Source organism: Phascolarctos cinereus, unplaced genomic scaffold (genome assembly GCF_003287225.1).
Source record: "Phascolarctos cinereus isolate Bilbo 61053 unplaced genomic scaffold, phaCin_HiC Scaffold_1;HRSCAF=81, whole genome shotgun sequence".
In the NCBI taxonomy this organism is placed as follows: Eukaryota; Metazoa; Chordata; class Mammalia; order Diprotodontia; family Phascolarctidae; genus Phascolarctos; species Phascolarctos cinereus.
This window is the reverse complement of record NW_027555514.1, coordinates 89,749,209-89,769,889: the sequence shown is the minus strand read 5'-3', so window position 1 is coordinate 89,769,889 and position 20,681 is coordinate 89,749,209. Positions and strand designations below refer to the sequence as shown.

General features: G+C 36.7%; 1 protein-coding gene across 2 annotated transcripts in view; it reads right to left on the bottom strand.

Annotated features, from left to right (window-relative positions):
* KMT2C (lysine methyltransferase 2C) overlaps positions 1-20,681 on the bottom strand; it is a 306,292-nt gene that overhangs the window by 230,168 nt on the left and 55,443 nt on the right. For both annotated transcript variants that reach the window (XM_078152657.1, XM_078152656.1), the window contains exon 2: positions 3,286-3,374. In XM_078152657.1, the coding sequence (XP_078008783.1) occupies positions 3,286-3,374 (89 nt within the window). The remainder of the gene's footprint in view (positions 1-3,285; positions 3,375-20,681) is intronic.

Below are 20,681 nucleotides of genomic sequence, written 5' to 3'. Positions count from 1 at the left end.
GGGGATAAGAGAAGGGGAGAGAGATAGAAGACAGGACAGACTAGGGGAAGGGATATTCAGAATGCATGCCATCTTAGGGTGGGGGGAGGGGGAGATGGGGTGAAAATTTGGAATTCAAAAACTTGTGGGAGTAAATGTTGAAAACTAAAAATAAATAAATTTACATTTAAAAAAAAGAGAGATAAGGCTCAAAAGCAAATTAAAACTAGACTGCTGAGGAATATCGTTTATACTTCATTCAGTAAACAATGGAGAAACCATGAACAGTTTTTTTAGCAAAGAGTTTTGTGTTGGGAGCAACCCATTAGAAAAATTACTCTGGCATTAGTACATGTGTAAAGAATGGATTATTAACAGTTGAATCTAGAGAATAATCTAACAAATTGATTAAAAAAGATTATGCTATCTCATTTTTTTTTAATGAGAGATCACTTCTAAACCACAGTTTGCCATGAATAAAGTAGACATTGTATTGCTCAACCAATGATCATTCCAAGGAATTATTTTGAGTGGATATAAATGTCATCTCACTAACTTAACCCAGAGACCAATATCTAAATTAAATTAAAGTAAACAAGGAGATGAGCAGAAATTTAAGAGAATTCCCGGCACAAGGCTCTTTTTGAGGGAAAAAAAAATCCTACATATCCTTTGTTTTTCAATCACCTTCCTAAGTACATATACCTCACTCTTATCTAGTCAATCATCCTCTCAAGAAGAGAAAAACAAGTGTGGAGGCCCAGAAAGGAAAGAAAGAGGGGGAGGAGAGAGAAGAGAAAAGAGACAGAAAAAAGTAGCCAGAGAGACTAGGAGAGAGAAAAGGGAGGATACAGGGAAGGAGAAACAGGTAGTTCAGTAGAACTAAACACATCAAATTTGGGAATACCAGCCATATTCAATACCAATAGTTCCCAACCTGAATTTTCTATGCTCTTCCCAAGCAAAAAAATGTTTACAATTCACTTTAGTGTTTTACTCCTCTATATTCAACTTAAATCAACTTATATTTGAGACTGGTGACCAATGAAAATATAGAAATATATGAAGGCACTAGAAACTGTTATAAAAAAAAATATGAGGATTAAAGAATGAAAAGAGCCAAACCTTCCTAAGAGCATACAGCTGCCCCACAACTATACATCTGAATATATCCTTTCAAAGAAGAGTTGGAAATCATTGGGGAGGCAAACACTAAACCACAAAAAAACTATCAAAATGAGTGACAATATTAGAAAGAGATAATTAAAAGCATGTGATTATATCAACATATTGTGAAAAGAACTGAAAAAATACAATACCCATTTCTGATTTTATGTTTTGTTTTGTTTTGTTTGCTTTTAGGCAATTGGGGTTAAGTGACTTGCCCAGGGTCACACAGCTAGTAAGTGTCAAGTGTTTGGTCTGAGGCCGGATTTGAACCCAAGGTCCTCCTGATTTCAGGGCCGGTGCTCTATCCACTGCGCCACCTAGCTGCCCCCCATTTCTGATTTTTAACAAAAAGACAATATGAAAAAATGACCGTCATTAATACAGTAAACTGTATCCAAAACAAAGAGCAAACATCCCATATAAGAGGGAAAAAAGTATGAATCCTTTCCAACAGGATCAGGGGCAAAGCAAGGATTGCCATTAGCAATTCTATTATTTAATATAGTGCCCGTTAGAGCTAATGCTAGTTAGTGCTCTCACTAGCAGTTAGACAAGAAAAAGAAAATGAGGCAGTAACTACAGCAAAAAAGAAAACCAAGATTAAAAGCCCTAAGCAAGAAACCTAAGAGTCAAGTAAAAAATTTATAGAAACAATAAATTCAGCAAAGTCACAAGATATAAAATCCACATAAATCATCAGCACTGCAAAGTATTACCAAAACACACCAGAATTCCCACTTAAAACAATTATCAAAATGTATAAGATATTTCGAAGCCTATTTAACCAAGAGAAATCTAGGAACAACGTAGACTGTTAACAAAATTGTCCTTTTATTAATCCTCTCCATTTCATGCTACATTCTAGCTTCTTATCACAAAAACCTGATATTCCTTCTCTCATGCTCCTTGACAAAATGACCCAAGATGAAAAATAAGCTTTATTCCCAATTTCCACTTTGAGATATTCCCTTTGCTACCATTATTCCACTTCCCCTGTGTCTTTAAGCTTTGAATGACAATTATCCAGTAGCCCTCAGCTTTTGCTTTGGTTTGTTTGTTTGTTGGGGGGGGGGGGGCTAATACCAGACATAGGCTAACCATATTATTCTCCTGCTCAAGATGATTTAGCAGCTGCCTATTATACCCAGGATAAAACTCAATGTTTCCATTTGGATATATAAGCTGCAGCTACAGCCAAAAAACTTTAAATGACAGCCTGATTTCACTATATTCCCATTCATATAATAATTTAAGGTTCCCCCTTACATAATGTTGTCTCCCATCTTCAGATCATTACAGTTTACTACTCACACCAGAAATGCTTTCTTACTATTTCTCAAACTCCTGGACCCTAGCTCCACTGGACCCTAGATTCATTTATAACAGAGGCCAAGTGCCACTTGACTATAAAAGGCCCTTACTAATAACCCCTAATCATTACTATCTATTACAAGTTACTTTGTACATATTTCTATTTATTTGTGTGCATGTTGTTTTGATCCAGTAGAAAAAAAGTTCTGTGAAAGCAAATATTTCCTTTTTCCTTTGTATTCTCACCCTGTACAATTACAGTACCTCAAGGCATAAAGTAAGCAATAAATTGAATTGCTCATTTATCATAAAATCATAATAAGTATTTTCTTTCTAATGAATTTTTGTTTGAGGCCTTGAGAAATGGAAATTTTAGATATGCTTACCAAAGCAACACAATAGTCTTTTTTTCTATAATCTAAAACCTTCACCACATGTTCTACTCTGTTATCTCACTATGATACAGAAGTGACCCTAGCTGGCAGTAATGAAGAAAGGCTTCAAGCCTAGTGTGACCACAGCAGTATTAAAACAGGCCTAGTTAAATTCAGAGTCTTATCCCTAAGAGAACTGGAAATTATGAAGAAAGGTGGTGAAAGGGGAAGGGGAAAGGACACATTAACATTAATTCATGAGTATACAAAAATTAATGGCACTACCTTACCAAGGCTTGGAGAATTATGATTGATCTCAATGTGATGAATTTACAGATATCTTTAAAAAATAAAACCTAACAACTGATACCACTACCACTATGTATTAGTCCTTAAATTTCAAAACCTGTGCTAGTAAAAAGGACATTTAATAGGATTCTTAATTCATTACCTATTTCAACGGTGTTTTCTGTTTCTGCTGCCTCCAACCCATCCATGCTATCATCATCCTCCACTGTAGTTTTTCCTCTATTTCGAGGCCTAAAAAGGAAACGAAGAAACCTCATTAAACTATAACACTAACATTATAATTACTTGCATTGTGCCTAGAAGTTAAAAGTATGTGAAACATACTAATACAGAGGAAAATTTCTCAAAAATTAGACCCAAATTACCTCTCAGAAGCTGATTAGCTGCCTGTTTTAATAGTGCAGTTTAAATAAATTGTGTTCCCCCAAGACTCTTTTCCAGAGCAGAATGCTTTTATACCTTGAAAAATTCTATGAATAGTTCCATGCAGCAAAAACATCTGGAGTTAACTGTAATCAACTCTAACGTAATAAGCGCTAATATAATAAGCTTTATCTTAAATATGAAATAGAAGATTTCAAAATGATATAAAAGTAAAATTGTTAGTATAATTACCGTAGCCTAAATCCCTTAACTTTGAAAAAGTCAAAATAACATACATAATAATTTGAAAAACAGCTGCTCTAAAACTGGTTCTGTTCTGAAGCTATGAAGGAGAGAGAAAAATGAGGAAAAGGGAATATTAGTGCAGAACACGAAAGGGGGGAAAAAGGAACTTTATATTTTTCTATTTGGAGTACATGAGAAGAGTGTACAAACATGGAGGAAAACAGTTGACAGAAAGTACATATCTAATTAACCTCAGTCTTAAATAGTCAAGGGAGAGTTAAATACACTCAGGAAATTAGGTATACGAATATATCTAACAATTGAAAAATAAGCGAAAGGTAGGATGTGAGTTAACAGGGAGGATAACACCAAGACAAAAACTGCAGGCAAAACTAACTTCAAAATCCTGAAGGGGGAACAAAAGGATGGGGAGGGTAGGGGAATCCAGGGAGTTGCCTTAAATGGTCTTTTCTACAACAGTGTAATGGCTATGCAACTGTACTATGATGAATGTAATGGAATATTATTATGCCTTGAGAAATAATAAAATAGAAAAATCGGAGATATAGAATGAAGTAAGCAGAACCAAGAGAAAAGTTTATACAAGGACAACAATGCTGTAAAGAAAACACAACTAAAAACTCTGATTCATCAATGAACAATTCCCAGAGGCCTGGTGAAGATACATACCACCAACTACCAGATAGAAAAGTTAAAAAAAAGATGTAAACTGTATTCAATTAGGTAGCTCAGTGAGTAGATAACTGAACTTAGAGTCAAGAATATCTGAGTTTAAAGCAAGCTTCAGACACTTAATAGATGTGTGACCCTAGTCAAGTCATTTAATTTCTGCTTACCCCAGTTTCCTCACCTCTAAAAATGGATATAATAATAGTGTCTGTCAGGGTTGTTTTGAGGATAAATTAAGATATTTGTAAAGCACTTTATTAAAGTGTTAAATAAATGCTAGCTACTATTACTGTTGACTATGCTTATTTGTTAAAGGATTCCCTCCCCCTTATGTATTTTTTTTTTCTTTAAATTAAGGGCAGAGACTGGAAGGAAAAGATTTAACAAGAATTCTGAAAAATGTCATTAAAATATGCTTGTTTAAATAAAAAAAAATGGAATTCAAACGAAGTCCAGAAAAGAATAGAGACAAGTAGGACAATTTTGAGAATTAGATATGGCACTGCACTTGAGTGTGCACAAATCTACACACTCAGACACATGTCCTTCACTAGACAATACTTTAAGGTATTCAATTTTATTTACTTTTTAAACTTTACAGTATTAGTAATTTTGTGGCTAAAACCATCACTGCTACATGCAATATCGAACACTAGTCCTCTCAATGGCCCTCCCCTCTACCCCCTAAATTCAGATACAGTAACCACCCTTAAAAGTTTATGCCACCTTCTGTTCCATCAGCATGCATACTCTCTCTGCTTCAAGGAGAAATTTGTATTTCATAGTGTGATAGAAAGTTAGTTATTCTAGTTCCTCAGAGTTCTACTTCTATTTTAATATTTCCATTCATATTACATTTACCCCTTATATGCCTCACCCCTCCCCATCATCACCACCCCACACAGTCCTTACAGGTGTTTATTTCACTTTGCAACAACTCACTGAAACCTTTCAATGTATCTCTGAATTCCTCACAGTCATCACTTTTTGCTGCTCTATAATATTTCGTTATGCCTACACTTTAGTTTGTTCAACAATTCACCCATTTGATAGGCATACCCCTTTGCTTCCAAGATCAACATTAATGTATTAACATATCAATAAAAATTAAGTCCCCATATACACTAAAATACTTGTAGCAGCACTTTTTGAGATAGCAAAAAATTAGAAAATCAAGTAGATAACCACTGATTGAAGAATGGCTAAACAAAGTGGGGAACATGAATGTAACAGAATATTACTCTGTTCTAAGAAATTATATATGTCATAAATACAGAGAATCATGCAAAGATCTGATGCACTGTGAAGTAAGCCGATTCAAGAAAACAATATATACAATAACTACAATCATATAAATGGAAGGATCATAGCTGCAAAAATAATCAAAATTGAATGTAATAAAATTAGAAAGATCAAAAATGATTCAGAATGAACAGATGTGAGAGGATACTCCTAATCAATTCCTTAGTGGAAGTGGGAGGACCACAAGTGTTAAACAATGCATATTCTTTTCCTCTTTAAACACACTGTCACATAAGATGGTTCTCTGGAAGGGAAATGGGAAGGGGTACTGGGAATAACTATGGTGTTAAATTTTTTAAAAACTTACTTTAAAAAACATTATAGGATCACAGAATTAGAGCTAGAGCTAATTTAGCTCAATTCTTCTCATTTTGCAAATGAGGAAATGAAACCAACAGAGGCTAAATGACTCCACCAAGGTCACACGGGAAATAAGTGGCAGAGTGGCAAAATAAAATTCAAACCTAGGTATTCTTGACTTCAAATATAATATTCCTCGTACTATATCATGATTCTTCAAAATTATGATGTATCCTTTAAAGTAGATGAGGTAATACAGAAAATAGCTGTGAATAAAGAAAACGTAAGCAAAAATTCAGGCACAAAAAGATATTAAGTGAAGCCTAAATAAAGTAGGTCAGGGGGCAGCTAGGTGGCACAGTAGATAGAGCACAGTCCCTGGAGTTAGGAGGACCTGAGTTCAACTTTGGCCTCAAACCAAACACTTGACTCTTACTAGCTGTGTGACCCTGGGCAAGTCACTTAACCCCAATTGCCAGTTAAATAAATAAACAAATGAATAAATAAGTGGATGAATGAATAAATAGATAAATGGGTCAATAAATACATCACAAAAGCACTGTATTATATTAAAATTAATAGCAATGAGACAGCAAAATACATGTATTGCTTCAAAAGTAACATTGGGAAAAACACAATAGAAAATACCAAGATGAACTAAGAATGCAATTTAAAAGCCTAGGAAAAAAATTAGCAACCGTAAAATGTTTTAAAACATTTTTAACAATCAAAAATACAAAAATAAAAATACCAAGGCAAACAAAAAGAGCTACTTTTTAAAAGACTAATAAGCATTATCTAGCTTGTAAGATTACACCCCCAGAAAAACAGCAAATGCAAAAGAATTGAATATTTACAAAAACATTAAAATCTCCCCAAAACAAGCTTTATCAATGAATAAAGGAGTAAGAAATAGGAGAGAATTTGTAACTGAAAATTAAACTTAATTTTAAAAATACATATCCTGTTCTTCTTACTCTGAGGGTCTTGTCTCAATTTTATGAGGCAAAGGTCATTTGTTCGAAGCTTTTTCGCAATTGTATGCCTCAAATGCCTAATTATCCCTCACCTTTTATATCTAAGTAAAAAGTAGAGGGGGGCCCTTCTTGTGTTCTTTTGCCCAAACATTCTTCCCTACTCCAAATCTTCTGTCTCTCTTTCAGTAACTGCTAGCTCCTAACATGCTGCTACCGAAATATACCCAGACTTTCATAATCCTTCACTTAATATAATCTTCCCCTCAAAGTAACATCCTACATATCTCCTCTGTTCTACATTAAAACCCAAAAAAGCTTTCTGGTCTCAGTAGTTCTTTTTTCTTTTTCTTTGGGGAGGGGGTGGGGGTGGTGTTTGCATTTTTTATTTTGAAAAAAAAATTTTTTTAAACTTCTTTTTTTTAGAGTTGCTAATTTGTTGATTTTTTTAGGCTTTAAATTGTATGCTTAGTTGATCTTGGCATTTTCTATTGTGTTATGAGTTTTCCCAAAGTTTAAAAAAAAGAGAGAGAGATGACCATCACTTTAGATGCACTACATAGATTTTGTTGTTTCACTATTAATTTTAATATGATACACTGATAATGTGATTTATTTATTAGCTAATTATAATGAATAACATTATCCAGCTTGTATGTAAGATTATACTCCAAGGAAAACAGTAAAGGCAGAAGGAATCGAGTAAAATATAAACTCTTCCAAAACAAACCTTCTTGCCTCACTGCCCCTACTTCTTCACCTTACACTCACTTCAACCAGGTATTCTAGGGGCAGATACATGGCTCGGTGGATAGACTGCTGGGCCTGGAGTCAGGAAGACACGAGTTCAAATCCGGATGGGTAAGAACTTCTGTTTGCCTTACTCCACTGGAGAAACAAATGGAAAACCATTCCAGTATCTCTGCCCAGAAAACTCCATGGACAGTGCCGGCATGATTTGGACCACAGGTCACAAGTCAGATACAACTGAACCACAACAACAACCAGAGCAAGCCTCACTTCTCTATTTTCTCTTTCTAGATGAGCTCATCAGCTCATCATTGGTTTAAGTATCTTTATGAATGTAATTCCCAAATCCACATGTTCAGCACTCATCTTTCTCCTGAGATGTATCACTACAGGCGGAAGGGAATTACATCTCCCATGTTCTGATCTATGAGAAGGCCATCTCTCCAGTCATCCTGATCTGTATCTTGCCACTGGACCCAGATGGCTCCAGAGGAGACAGTGAGGCTGGTAAATTTGCACAGCCCTCCCTCACTTAAATTCAATTCACCTGCAAGTCATGACATCATCTTCCAGATGTCATGTCCTCTTTGAGATATACAATAATCACTATCAACTGTCTACAGAACATATCTGCTTCCACGTCCTACAGGCAACTCAACTTTACTATGTCCAAAACACAACTCATTAGATTTCACATTAAGTTAGAAGCAACTAACTTTCAGTTTTGCAGGAGATGGCTACCCTTTCTGGTACCCAAATTCAAAAACATTCAATTATTCTCTACTTTTAAGCCCATTAAACATATGTTGTTTCCAGAAAATTAAGTAGAGTGTATTTGGGAGAGTTATTTAGCACCTTAGATAATTCCAAAATTAGTCGTTTTTTTGAGGGCCAAGTCCTAACATTTGTAGTGGTCCAAAAATTAGAATTACTTCAAAAACAACATTATACAACTTCAAACCTTTAAAAAAAATACTAATAGATCACCATGTATCATGTCCTCATCAAATCAGTGTTTGGGAACTTCAGAAAGGTAGGTTTTAAAGTTGTCAACAAAACTCTAGAATGGAATGTAAAGTTGAAGTATACAAAATAAATACAACTCCTTTTTTTCTATTAATTTTAAAAACAAGTTTTACTGATCTTTTTTGGGGTATCTGTCACTAGCTACTATTCAATCCTTACCCAATAAAAGACTAAGTAGAAGCTCTTCTTTGAAACAACAGGAAGCCTAGCAAAATACATCAACACACTGTTCCAAGACTAAGAATCGAAGAATGCATATCTCAGGAGTTACACTTTAGTATTTTTAAGTACCTACTGTCTACTCTTCACATCATATAGCACAATAAATTCCAAATGGATATGTTAACTAAAAGGTCATATGTCCTTTAAACAAAATTCACATGACAAGAAGTCAGTTTTCATAATTATGGAAGGGACAAGAATTGTGAAGCTAAATAAGTGATCAAAGTTATCACTTGCAGGTAGCCTAGTCATGCCAGATCTAAAACTGTATTATAAAGCAGCAATCATCAAAACTACTTGGTACTAGCTAAGAAAAGGGGTGATGGATCAATAGAATAGGTTAGGCACACAAGGCACAGTAGTCAATGACTATAGGAATCTATGGTTGGCTGTTGTCCTTTGTTCTCAAAGAGGACCCAAATGACATCACTATGCTAGAGTCAAGTTACAGGGTGTCTGACTGCAGCTGATCAGAGCAACATAAGCTCAGAATGTTCTATCACAGGTTGGGTACAAATACTCCATGGGAACATTTGGGTTAGATTTTTTAAATTTGCACATCTTACGTTCCCTTTGAGCTACTTCAACTCTGCTTTGCTCAGAGAGCACAACACCTTCTCTGATGTGGGCACACCCTGCCGAGTGCCAGTGTCTCCCATGTCACACAACCAATTCCAAAGTTCTTAAGAGAGACCTTGAGAGTGTCCTTGCATTGCTCCTTCTTACCACCATGTGAACACTTGCCCTGTAAGTTCTCCATAAAATTAAGTCTTTTTGGTATGCGTACATTTTCCATTCAAACAACATGGCCAAGCCTATAGGAGTTGTGTTCTGTGAAGTACAGTTTGAATACTTCGCAATTTAGTTCAAGAAATGAGCTCAGTGTCTGTTACCTTACCCTGGGAGGTGATATTCAAAATCCTAAGACAATTTCCTAAGACAATTCAAATGGAAGCAATTCCTGGCATGGCACTGCTATACTGTCCAGTTTTCACAGGCATACAACAATGAGGTCAGCACAAGGGCTCTGTACACCTTCAGTATGGTAGTCAGTCTAATACCTCTTCTCTTCCACACTTTCCTTCGGAACCTCCCATACACTGAGCTTGCTCTGGCAATGTGTACATCCCTGGAAAGTATACTACTACCAAGGCACGTGAACTCTATCCACAGCATTCAAAACTTTTATATTTGTTGTAACCAATGGTTCCATATATGGATGGTATGGTGGTGGCTGACGGAGCACCTATGTTTTCTTGGTGTTAACTGTAAGCCCAAAATTAGCACAAGCAGCACAGAATTAATTGATTCATACTTTGTTGCATCTCAGTTTCAGAAGCTACACTGAGTGCACAATCATCTGCAAACAGAAAATGACACATCAACACTCCTTCCACTTTGGTCTTGGTTTGTAGCCTTTTCAAATACTATCAGTACGTTAGCTAACCTTGAATGCCATGTTCCTCCTCACTGAGGGTATTTGATAACATGGCTGAAAATATCATGCTAAAAAGCATGGGAGAAAGCACACAGCCTTGTTCCACTCTATTAGTGACTGGTAAACACGACAGCATTGTCCATTATCCAGAACCAGGGCAAGCATGACATCATGAAACTGACATACAGTGCTGATGAACTTCTCCAAGCAACCAAATTTTGACATAATTTTCCATAAGTCCTCACAAGTAACAGTATCAAAGGCCTTGGTAAGATCTACAAATGTTGTGTACAATGATTACAGTAATCTACTGTTTAATAAACCCAAAGATTCCGGGGCAGAGCCAAGATAGCGGCATGAAAGCAGTAACTTGCTTGAGCTCTCTCTCAAAACCCCTCCAAATACCCATAAAAAATGGCTCTAAACAAATTCTAAAGCAGCAGAACTCACAAAAAGACAGAGTAAAACAAATTTCCAGCCCAAGACAGCCTGGATGGTTGATCGGAAAGGCATATCGCACTGGGTGAAGAGAAGAGCTCAGTTAGGCGTGGGCACGCAGGCCGCACCAAACCTAGAGCAGGCCTCAGAGGACTGAATCAGGGGCAGCTGTGTCGGCTTCCTGACTCCTCAATCCAGGAACGCCAAAGACAACTTAGAAGGTCAGCGGGGAAGAGTCTGGTTTTTTTTAGTGAGAGAAGAGCTAGGTCAGAGCCAGTTCCAGAGCGCACAACACAGGTGCCTAGGCGATGGCTATGTCCTGAGCTTCCAGCCCACTGACTGAGGGGGAATCAAGTGGCTGATGAGAGGGGGACTGCAGGGATCTCTTTGCTGGTGCTGAGGCAGGAATCTCTTGCTTTTCCCGTGCTTGGATCTGGGTCACAGTTCTGGGTGGTGGTCCTGGGGTAAGGAGGATTGCTGGCACGGTGGAGCTTGTAGTGGCGGTAGAGAGGAAACCCTCCTCACAGTTCCAAGAGAGAAAAGACTGCTTGTGGCCGGTCACTCAAATACCAGGGCACAGGCCAGGAAAACAGTAAACACCTCGACCCTTATCATACCACCTTGCAAGAACTGAAAATTTACAGGTCCCTACAAGTATCTCTGAAAACAGCTATACAAACCCCCAAAGCTTGGGACAGTACATTCTCCACACTGGAAGCAGACTTTTACCTTAACAAAGAGTTTAAAACTCAAGTAGTTGGCTGGGATCATGAGCAAACCTCACAAAAAGAGTCAGACTATATTATCTTACTTTGGTGACAAAGAAGATCAAAACATACAACCAGAAGAAGACAACAGAGTCAAAGCTCCCACATCCAAAGCCTCTAAGAAAAATATGAATCCATTCCAGGCCTTGGAAGAGCTCAAAAGGGATTTTGAGAAGCAAGTAAGAGAAGTAGAGGAAAAACTGGGAAGAGAAATGAAAGCGATACAAGAAAATCATGAAAAACAAGTCAACAGCTTGCTAAAGGAGACCCAAAAAAATACTGAAGAAAATAACACCTTAAAAAATAGCCTAACCCAAATGGCAAAAGAGGTCCAAAAAGCCAATGAGGAGAAGAATGCCCTAAAAAGCAAAATTGGCCAAATGCAAAAGCAAGTCCAAAAGCTTACTGAAGAAAATACTTCCTTAAAAATTAGAACAGAGCAATTGGAAGATAGTGACTTTATGAGAAATCACAACACAGTAGAACAAATCCAAAAGAATGAAAAATTAGAAAACAATGTGAAATATCTCACTGGAAAAACAACTGACCTGGAAAATAGATCCAGGAGAGAAAATTTTAAAATTATTGGACTATCAGAAAGCCATGATCAAAAAAAGAGTCTAGACATCATCTTTCAAGAAATTATCAAGGAAAACTGCCCTGATATATATTAGAGCCAGAGGCCAAAATAGAAATTGAAAGAATCCACAGATCTCCTCCTGAAAGAGATCACCAAAGGAAAACTCCTAGGAATATTGTAGCCAAATTCCAGAGTTCCCAGGCCAAGGAGAAAATATTACAACAAGCTGCCAGAAGGAAATAATTCAAGTACTGTGGAAACACAATCAGGATAACACAAGATTTAGCAGCTTCTACGTTAACGGACTGCAGGGCATGGAATATAATATTCCAGAGGGCAAAGGAGATACGATTACAACCAAGAATCACCTACCCAGCAAAACTGAGTATAATCCTTCAGGGGAAAAAATGGTCATTAAGTGAAATAGAGGACTTTCAAGCATTCTTGATGAAAAGACCAGAGCTGAATAGAAAATTTGACTTTCAAATGCAAGACTCAAGTGGAACATAAAGAGGTAAACAGGAAAGAGAAATCATAAGAGACTTATTAAGGCTAAGCTGTTTACATTCCTGCATGGAAAGATGATATTTATAACTCATGAGACCTTTGTCAGTATTAGGGTAGTAGGAGGGGAAAAATTATATGTGTATGTATGGATAGACAGATAGACAGGTAGATGCACAGGGTGAAGATGAAGGGGTCATATCTGGAAAATAAAATTAAGGGGTGAGAGAGGATTATACTAGGAGGAAGGAGAAAGGGAGAGGTAGAATGGGGTACATTATCTTGCACAAAACAGACAAGAAAAGGTTCTTACAGTGGTGTAGGGGAAACAGGGGAAGGTGAGAGGAAATTAAGGAATCTTATTCTCATAGGATTTGGCTTAGGGAGGAAATAACATACACACTCAATTGGGTAAGGAAATCTGTCTTGCCCTACAGGAAAAAAGGGGAGGAAGGGGACAAGAGAGCAGGGGGATGATAGAGAGAAGGGCAGATTGGGAAAGCGGTAATCAGAAGGAAGTACTCCTGAGGAGGGAACAGGGTCAAAAGAAAGAATAGAATGGGGGGTGGAGGGGACACGCCAGGATAGGATTAAGGGAAATAGAGTTAGTTTTTCACTACAAGTCTACTATGGAAGTGTTTTGCATAACTGCACATGCATGGCCTGTACTGACTTGCTTGCCTTTTCAATAAGGATGGATGGGGTGGGAGAAAGGGAGAAAATCTGGAACCCAAAGTTTTAAAAACACATGTTTAAAAAAATATGCTTGCACATGCAACTGGGAAATAAGAAATACAGGAAATGAGGTACAGAAATCTATCCTGACCTACAGGAAAATAGAAGGGGAAGGGGATAAGAGAAGGGGGGGGAGAGATAGAAGGGAGGGCAAACTAGGGGAAGGGGTATTCAGAATGCATGCCATCTTGGGGTAGGGGGAGGGGCAAGATGGGGTGAAAACAAGGAATTCAAAATCTTGTGGAAGTAAATGTTGAAAACTAAAAATAAATAAATATGTATATATATGTGTATACACACACACACACACACACACACACACACACACACACACACACACACACACACACATATATACAACCAAAGACTCCAGCTTCTAGGATAAGAACTCATTATTTAACAAAAACTGTTGGGAAAACTGGAAAATAACAAAGCAGAAGCTAGGCATAGACCAAGATCTCACACCATATACTAAGGATAAGGTCAAAATGGGTACATGATTTAGACTTAACTCCTCTCAGCAATACAAGGATCTAAGACAATTCCAAAAGACTCATGATGGAAAATGCCATCCACATCCAGAGAAAGAATGATGGAGTCTGAATGCAAATTGAATCATACTATTTTCTCTCCCTCTCTTTTTCTCCTTTTTGGTTTCTTCTTTCTTATGGTTTTTCCCTTTGGTTCTAATTCTTCTTTACAACATGACTAATGTGGAAATATGTTTAACATGATTGTGTACATTTAATAAAAGCTTTATCTATTCAACAATAAGCTAATATATCCAATTTTGTGATCCTTACTTATCTAATCCACTACTTTAACTGTTTTTTAAAAATCAGTACCAAATAGTTTTAATACTAATAATTAATAACATAGTTTAAGGTATGAAGTACTATTCCTCTTTCATTCCTCCTTTTTTTTCCCTACTACTTCCCTTCAGATTTGACCTTTTATTCTCCCAAATGAATTTCATTTTGCTTAGCTCCATAAAATAATCCCTCATTGGTTGGACTGGTATAGCACCAATCATTTTTTAAAATCATTTGTAATTATTGGGAGGATGGGGGTGACAGTTCTTTACACCCCTTGGATATGGAAAACCCACTGTTGGACATATATTCCAAGGAGGAGAAAATTACAAATATTTCAGTATATTCACTGAAACATTTCTTTGCAGTAGTAATCAACTAGAAACCAAGTATATGCCCATCAACTGAAGAATGGAATACTACTTTGCAATAAGAAACAACAAATAGAAAAAATTTAGGAAGCAAGTCAAGATTTATATGAACGATCAGAAAATAATGTTCTTTTCACTGTAGGAAGAGGGAAGGGGAGGACTAGGAGCATACAAAATTTCATACACTTGTCAGTGTAGTTCATGTATTTTTTGGTCTTAGTAATTATTTTCCTTACAACATAAGAAGGCTCACAGAAAGGGGGACTGGTAGAGATACCTGGAAATAAGCGAAAACAAAAAGTATCAATAAATATTTTAAAATATATATCCTGGTCGCTTCCTCAATTCATTTCATATATTTTTGATGAGAATATATAGAAGGACATAAAGGAGAGAAGAAGGAAATAGCACATTAAAGTTTATCAAGTTTCCTCCAATCCGGACTCTCAGGTTAAACCACATATGAAGGTTTATGTCCACTTTTTAAAAATACACTGAAACTAGACATGATTACAAAGAATATTGCTTGAATGATGAGAGGGTTCTTACAACATAGGAGGAAGATTTTTTAAATTTACTTCGGAGTTTTGGTTAACCACAAATTCAGTAAAGAGCAAAGAGCATGACATAATTGCTTTGATTTTTAAAGTCAGTATAATTTTATACTATGTATACTAATAATATTATTATGTGTTAATAAGAGTAGCAAATGAAGAGCAAGACAAGTCAGTATCTTCCACTTAAGTGGAAGTGACTAAAAGTCATATAAGAAATGAATTCCCTCATTTCTGCCTACTGAGCTCCTTCTCTCACTTCAGGGCAGAACTTAAAGGCCACCTTCTCTATGAAACCTAAGCTGGTATCATCTGCCGTGAGTTGTCTTTCTTTCCTCAAAAGTTCTTTTAACCTTCTCTGACAATTTCTTCTTTAATACCTTCATCCCACTCTACCTAATAATGTAATTATTTCTGCATATGCCATATGTTCCCTATTAGGCTGAAATCCTTGCAGGCAGCAACTCAATTTTTTTTTCCACATCTGCATTTCCGAAAAGAGTGATTTGCACACATTATGCACTTAATAAATCCTTGTGAAAGCTGTGGGGTAGACTATCTTTTTTCCTTTTCTTTTTTAACAAAAGGAAAATGAAGCTCAAAGAGGCAACTTGAGTTGTCCAGCTTCATATAGTTACTAAGTATCAGTTCCAGGACTTAAATACAAGTGTGCACTTTTCATAAAAAAAATCACATATCTGTAGTTGGAGATAGGGTACCAGTAGGACTGAATACCAGTGGAACTGGTCCTCACACTCCTACAACAACATACAAGACTACTGTGAGCAAAGAAATTTTAAGGCACACCTAGAACCAGAAGACCCAAGTTCAACTTCAGCTTCAGACACTTACTAGCTGTGTAATCCTGGGCTTAGCCTTCTACTTCAGTTTCCTCAACTATAAAATGGGATAATAGTAACTAGTATCTACCTCTAAGGGTTACTAAGAAGTATATATAAAATCAAACATTTGTAAAAGCAATCAGCACAGTGCCTAGCATGTAACTATATAAATGGTTATTCCCTTCCTCAGAACAAGCAAGAATGAGTTAACTTCGACCACAGGTAGTGGAAATGTGGGACCCAGCAGCAGGTCCTTTAGGCAATAACATTAAACTGATTTTTAGGACCTTGGCAAGAAGCTCCAAAGATATCAGGGAACCTGCCAGCTGCCCGCTTTTAACCTCAAACATCAGCTTTTATCTGTAGTTATCTTCCTAAAATGCTCTTTAACTACATAAAGAACTGGTTTCACCTGAGGCTATTTAAACAGATTTTACTTTAATGAATTTTTGGCTTGAAGGCTGAGCAATCCACTGAACCAAATGCAAAACTAAGATATGGTTCTTTAGGGACAGATAGGAAAAGCTTTCACATGATTCTGTCAAGTGCTGTTTCCAAAGAAAAGACTATCTTCATTTATTGATTCCCATTTTCTTACCTAAAGTTCATTTCTAAATACCTTGCACTCTAGCTTCAAAACCAACTTAACTGCAATCAACTCTTTATTCCCAACTCCAATTGCCTTTTCCTTAGTATTCAACCTTCTTGGCCTTTTTGCAACACCATGCTGCTAACTATACCCCCTTTCTTAAGACAGGTTATAATACTTTCCTGATAAATACTTTCCAATATTGCTCCTTCTTTGCCTGTCTGGTTCTTCTTCCAGTCCTAGCCCATTTATGTGGCTGTACCACAGAGCTTGGTCCTAGGCAATCTCTCTGTACTCTCTTAGTGATCTCATCAGTTCGCACAGGCTCAGCTATCATTCCTACATAGCTAACTCCCAAACATATAATAATCTCTCTCTTGACTCCTAGTCTCACATCACTTAACTGCCTAGAAGATGTAACCAAAATAGACATTTTTAACTTTCAAACTATTATTCTCTCTTCTTAACGTCCTTCTTTCTAGATATGTTGTTGGACTTGGAGTCAGAAGACTCTTCATGCAATCATTCTCAGATACATCTGTGTAGCTCTAGATAAGTCACTAAACATCTCTCAAGGCTCCTAATCTCTAAAATAACTATTGCTTTGATGATAAAAGAAAAGGAGGGGACAAAAGGGGGGGAGGGGCGCAAATACAAGCCACCAAAACAATCCCTATCATCAAAGGACTTACATTTGAAGGGGGGAAAGATGACAGGAATGATTTAGAGAGATTGCCCACTATGGGCAAAGCAAGGAGATGATGAAGTCCAAAGGAGTCCAACTGGGAATGAAGTGAGCATGCCTTGAGCAACTCATAAAATGGTGCTCCAGGCTAGGAAATCATCCATTTTTAAAGGGCAGAGGTAGGTTTCCTTAGGATGAGAAGGAAAGTAAGGCTGGCAAGGAAGTAAGATCAGTTGAAGAAGGAATGCTTGTGGGTTAAATCCACCTAACTGCTTATTTTTGTACCTCCCACTAGCCAAGTTTCTTTCTTTTTTTTTTAAATAAAATTTTATTATATTTGGTCTTAGAGGTAGCTTGCCACCCTGTCCTAAACTATTGAAGAAATTTCCATATTTGGTCTCCTTGCATGCAGTCTCTAATCTCTGTACTAAATCTGCTAATTTTACATTCGTACAAGCCAGGTTTGACATCGTCACTGCCCAACTCAAGAAATTCACAACCTAGTACCACTCTACCTTCTGCTTGCTGAATATTACTTCTCCTCATGGGCTTTATATTTCCAGCCAAATGCACAATCTTCTTGTCTTCAAACACAAAATATTCCATATCCCACCTCAATGTCTTTATAGGCTTCCCTCCTTATCTTGGAATGCTTTCCCTCCTCAGCTTAGACTCTTCCAAAAACTGACTCAACTCAATTGCCACCATTTTTAAGAGCCATTTTCTAATTCCCAAAGTTGTCAATGCACCCCAAGCATTGTTTTTACTTTGTATGTATCCTATATGTACTTATGAATATATGAATTATATATCTTGTGTATGTATATTTTGCAATTATCCTATATGTGAACGTGCTACATACACCAATAAAACAATTTAAGTTTCAGAGTAGGGACTGTTATTTTTCTCTTAGTGGCAGGTTCTAATGATAAAAAGTAGGCAATATTTAAACATTTGTTGAGACTTACTGGTGGTTTTGCTAACTCCAGGGCTTTCTAGACAAAGTTGTCAGAAAAATCTCTTCATCTCTCCCAATTTTAAATGTATCGCTCCTATATACAAACTTCTACAGTGGAATCTCATTGCCTTTCAGATGAGAATTTTGAGAGCCAACACTCAACCTCTCCACTTAACCAGAGCCTGGCCTTCTTCCAACCTCATCGGTTTACCCATACAAGACCTTCATTCTATCCAAACTATTCTACTGGTAGCCTCTTACACAGCTAGAACATCTCTTTGTGTTTTTGTTCACTTCTTCCCTAGCTTGCTATTTCTTTTAAAACACAGGTCAAAATGTTGTTCAGAAAGTACTAAAATTCATCCTCTCCTTCCCTCCATCCAAAAAGGATCCCTCCCTTACAGGAATAAATGAGTAAACACATTACATTCAAGTGAAACAAAACATAATGGCCAGAACTGAAAATGTCTTATCGTGTAGCTTTAGTCCATCGTGTTTCTGTCAAAAACTGGGAGATATACTACTTAAATTTTGCAGAGTCATTGATCGAAATTCTGAACTCATTCAAATTTGTTTTCCTTGACATTACTGTTGTCAATATGCACATTGTTAAGAGATATATGTGTGTAAAAATGTAAAGTGATATGAAATGAAGTTTCACAATTTCATACAGAATTCTCAATTTATGTTCTGCTGCGTGTACTGAAAAGTTTTCAGTGCTTACGATCAGAATATAATCCAAGGGCCTCCCCACCACACCCCCTCTAAAACTTTGAAGACTGTATTTTTTAATCCCATGTCTTATGCGTTCCTTTTTTCTTTAAATATATTCCTGGGTCTCTTACTAAGCTTTCTTTAAATTAATTTTTAATTCTCTGTATTATTCAGTGAATGGTGAAAATTTTCTTTCATTCCCTAAGTAAGACGCTGCAACTAACTTTTTATGGTATTCTAACTCTGCCCTTGGATGCAATCTTCCCAAGTCATTAAATGTTTACTAAATGCCTACTCTGTGCCCAGCACTAAGCAAAACTCTGGGAAGAAAATACGATCCCTCCCCTTGCAGAGTTTACAATCCAATAGGAAAAGACTACATAAAAAGAAGGAAGCTGAGGAGAGGCACAGGGTCGTACATATGAAATCGAGCAGAGCAGTGAATAGGAAAATAAGAATTAGATGGAAATTTCTGAGCTCCCTATGAAGGGTGGTTTGAAAGGGAGTTTACTGCTCTGTCCTCTGATCAGGAGGTAGAGGCAAATGAGGTTTAGAGAGGAGGACTGAGGGGTTGAATCAATCTCCATGATGATCAACTTTCAGGTAATGAGGGGAGGCATGCCATTCAAGCAGAAAAGCTGGTGGAAAACGAAATGCAAAATTACAGGCCAAGGTATGTTTCCTAGCTAGTGCACTTGGACTCCATTTCTCTCTTATGGCAAATCTTTATATTTAAATATAATTGATCCAAAACTGCTTACATTTCTGACTTTTTTTCCTCTCTCTCTCTTTTTTTTTTGTCTAGGCAATGGGGTTAAGTGACTTGCCCAGGGTCACACGGCTAGGCTAGTAAGTGTCAAGTGTTTGGTCTGAGGACTCATTTGAACTCAGGTACTCCTGACTCTCCTGACTTCAGGGCAGGTACTTTATCCACTGCGCCACCTAGCTGCCCCATCTATATCTCTTTTAAATTTATATTATCAATTATCATTTACTGATTTTTAAAAAATTATTACTGGTGACAGGCATAAAAGAAGTAATCAGCAAATGAAAAGTCTATGATTTTTTTCAATTTAAAAAACTGTCAAAATTGAAGCCTAAAGATTAAGCCATTGTCAAAAAGCCAAAATGTCAAGTCAGAACTCCAAGACCAAAGTTAAATTAGAAAGAGCAAAATATATAACTGTTAGGCTGTGACATCAGGCAAACGAGAATTGAAAATGAGTAAAAAGGCTTCTTGTAAGGAGTAGGTAATTATCATAATAGTATGAAGGGTGAAATGTTCACCCTTTCAGACATCAACAAACCTAATAAAAAGACAAACAGGATACTAAAGCCCTCAATAAAATTTCAGAAAAATTGTATGTGAAAAATCTCTGTCCATTATTGAATGTGAATAGAAAAGAATATGCACATACTCAAGTCATCTGTGGCACTTTTATACACACAGACCATCAGTTCTAAAAAGCTCTAACATGCATAACAGGAAAAATACTTAATTTGTCTTTTACTGACCACAAGACAATTGAAAATATTGAACTGAAAATAGCGGACATTAGAGTAGTGTGTTTATTCGTACTTAATGTACTTAATTAATCAGTGTGTTCGATGTGCTTAAATGGAGATTTAATAGTTTAGGTCTAAACAGCTGCTGTATCAAAGAAAAATCCTAAATAAA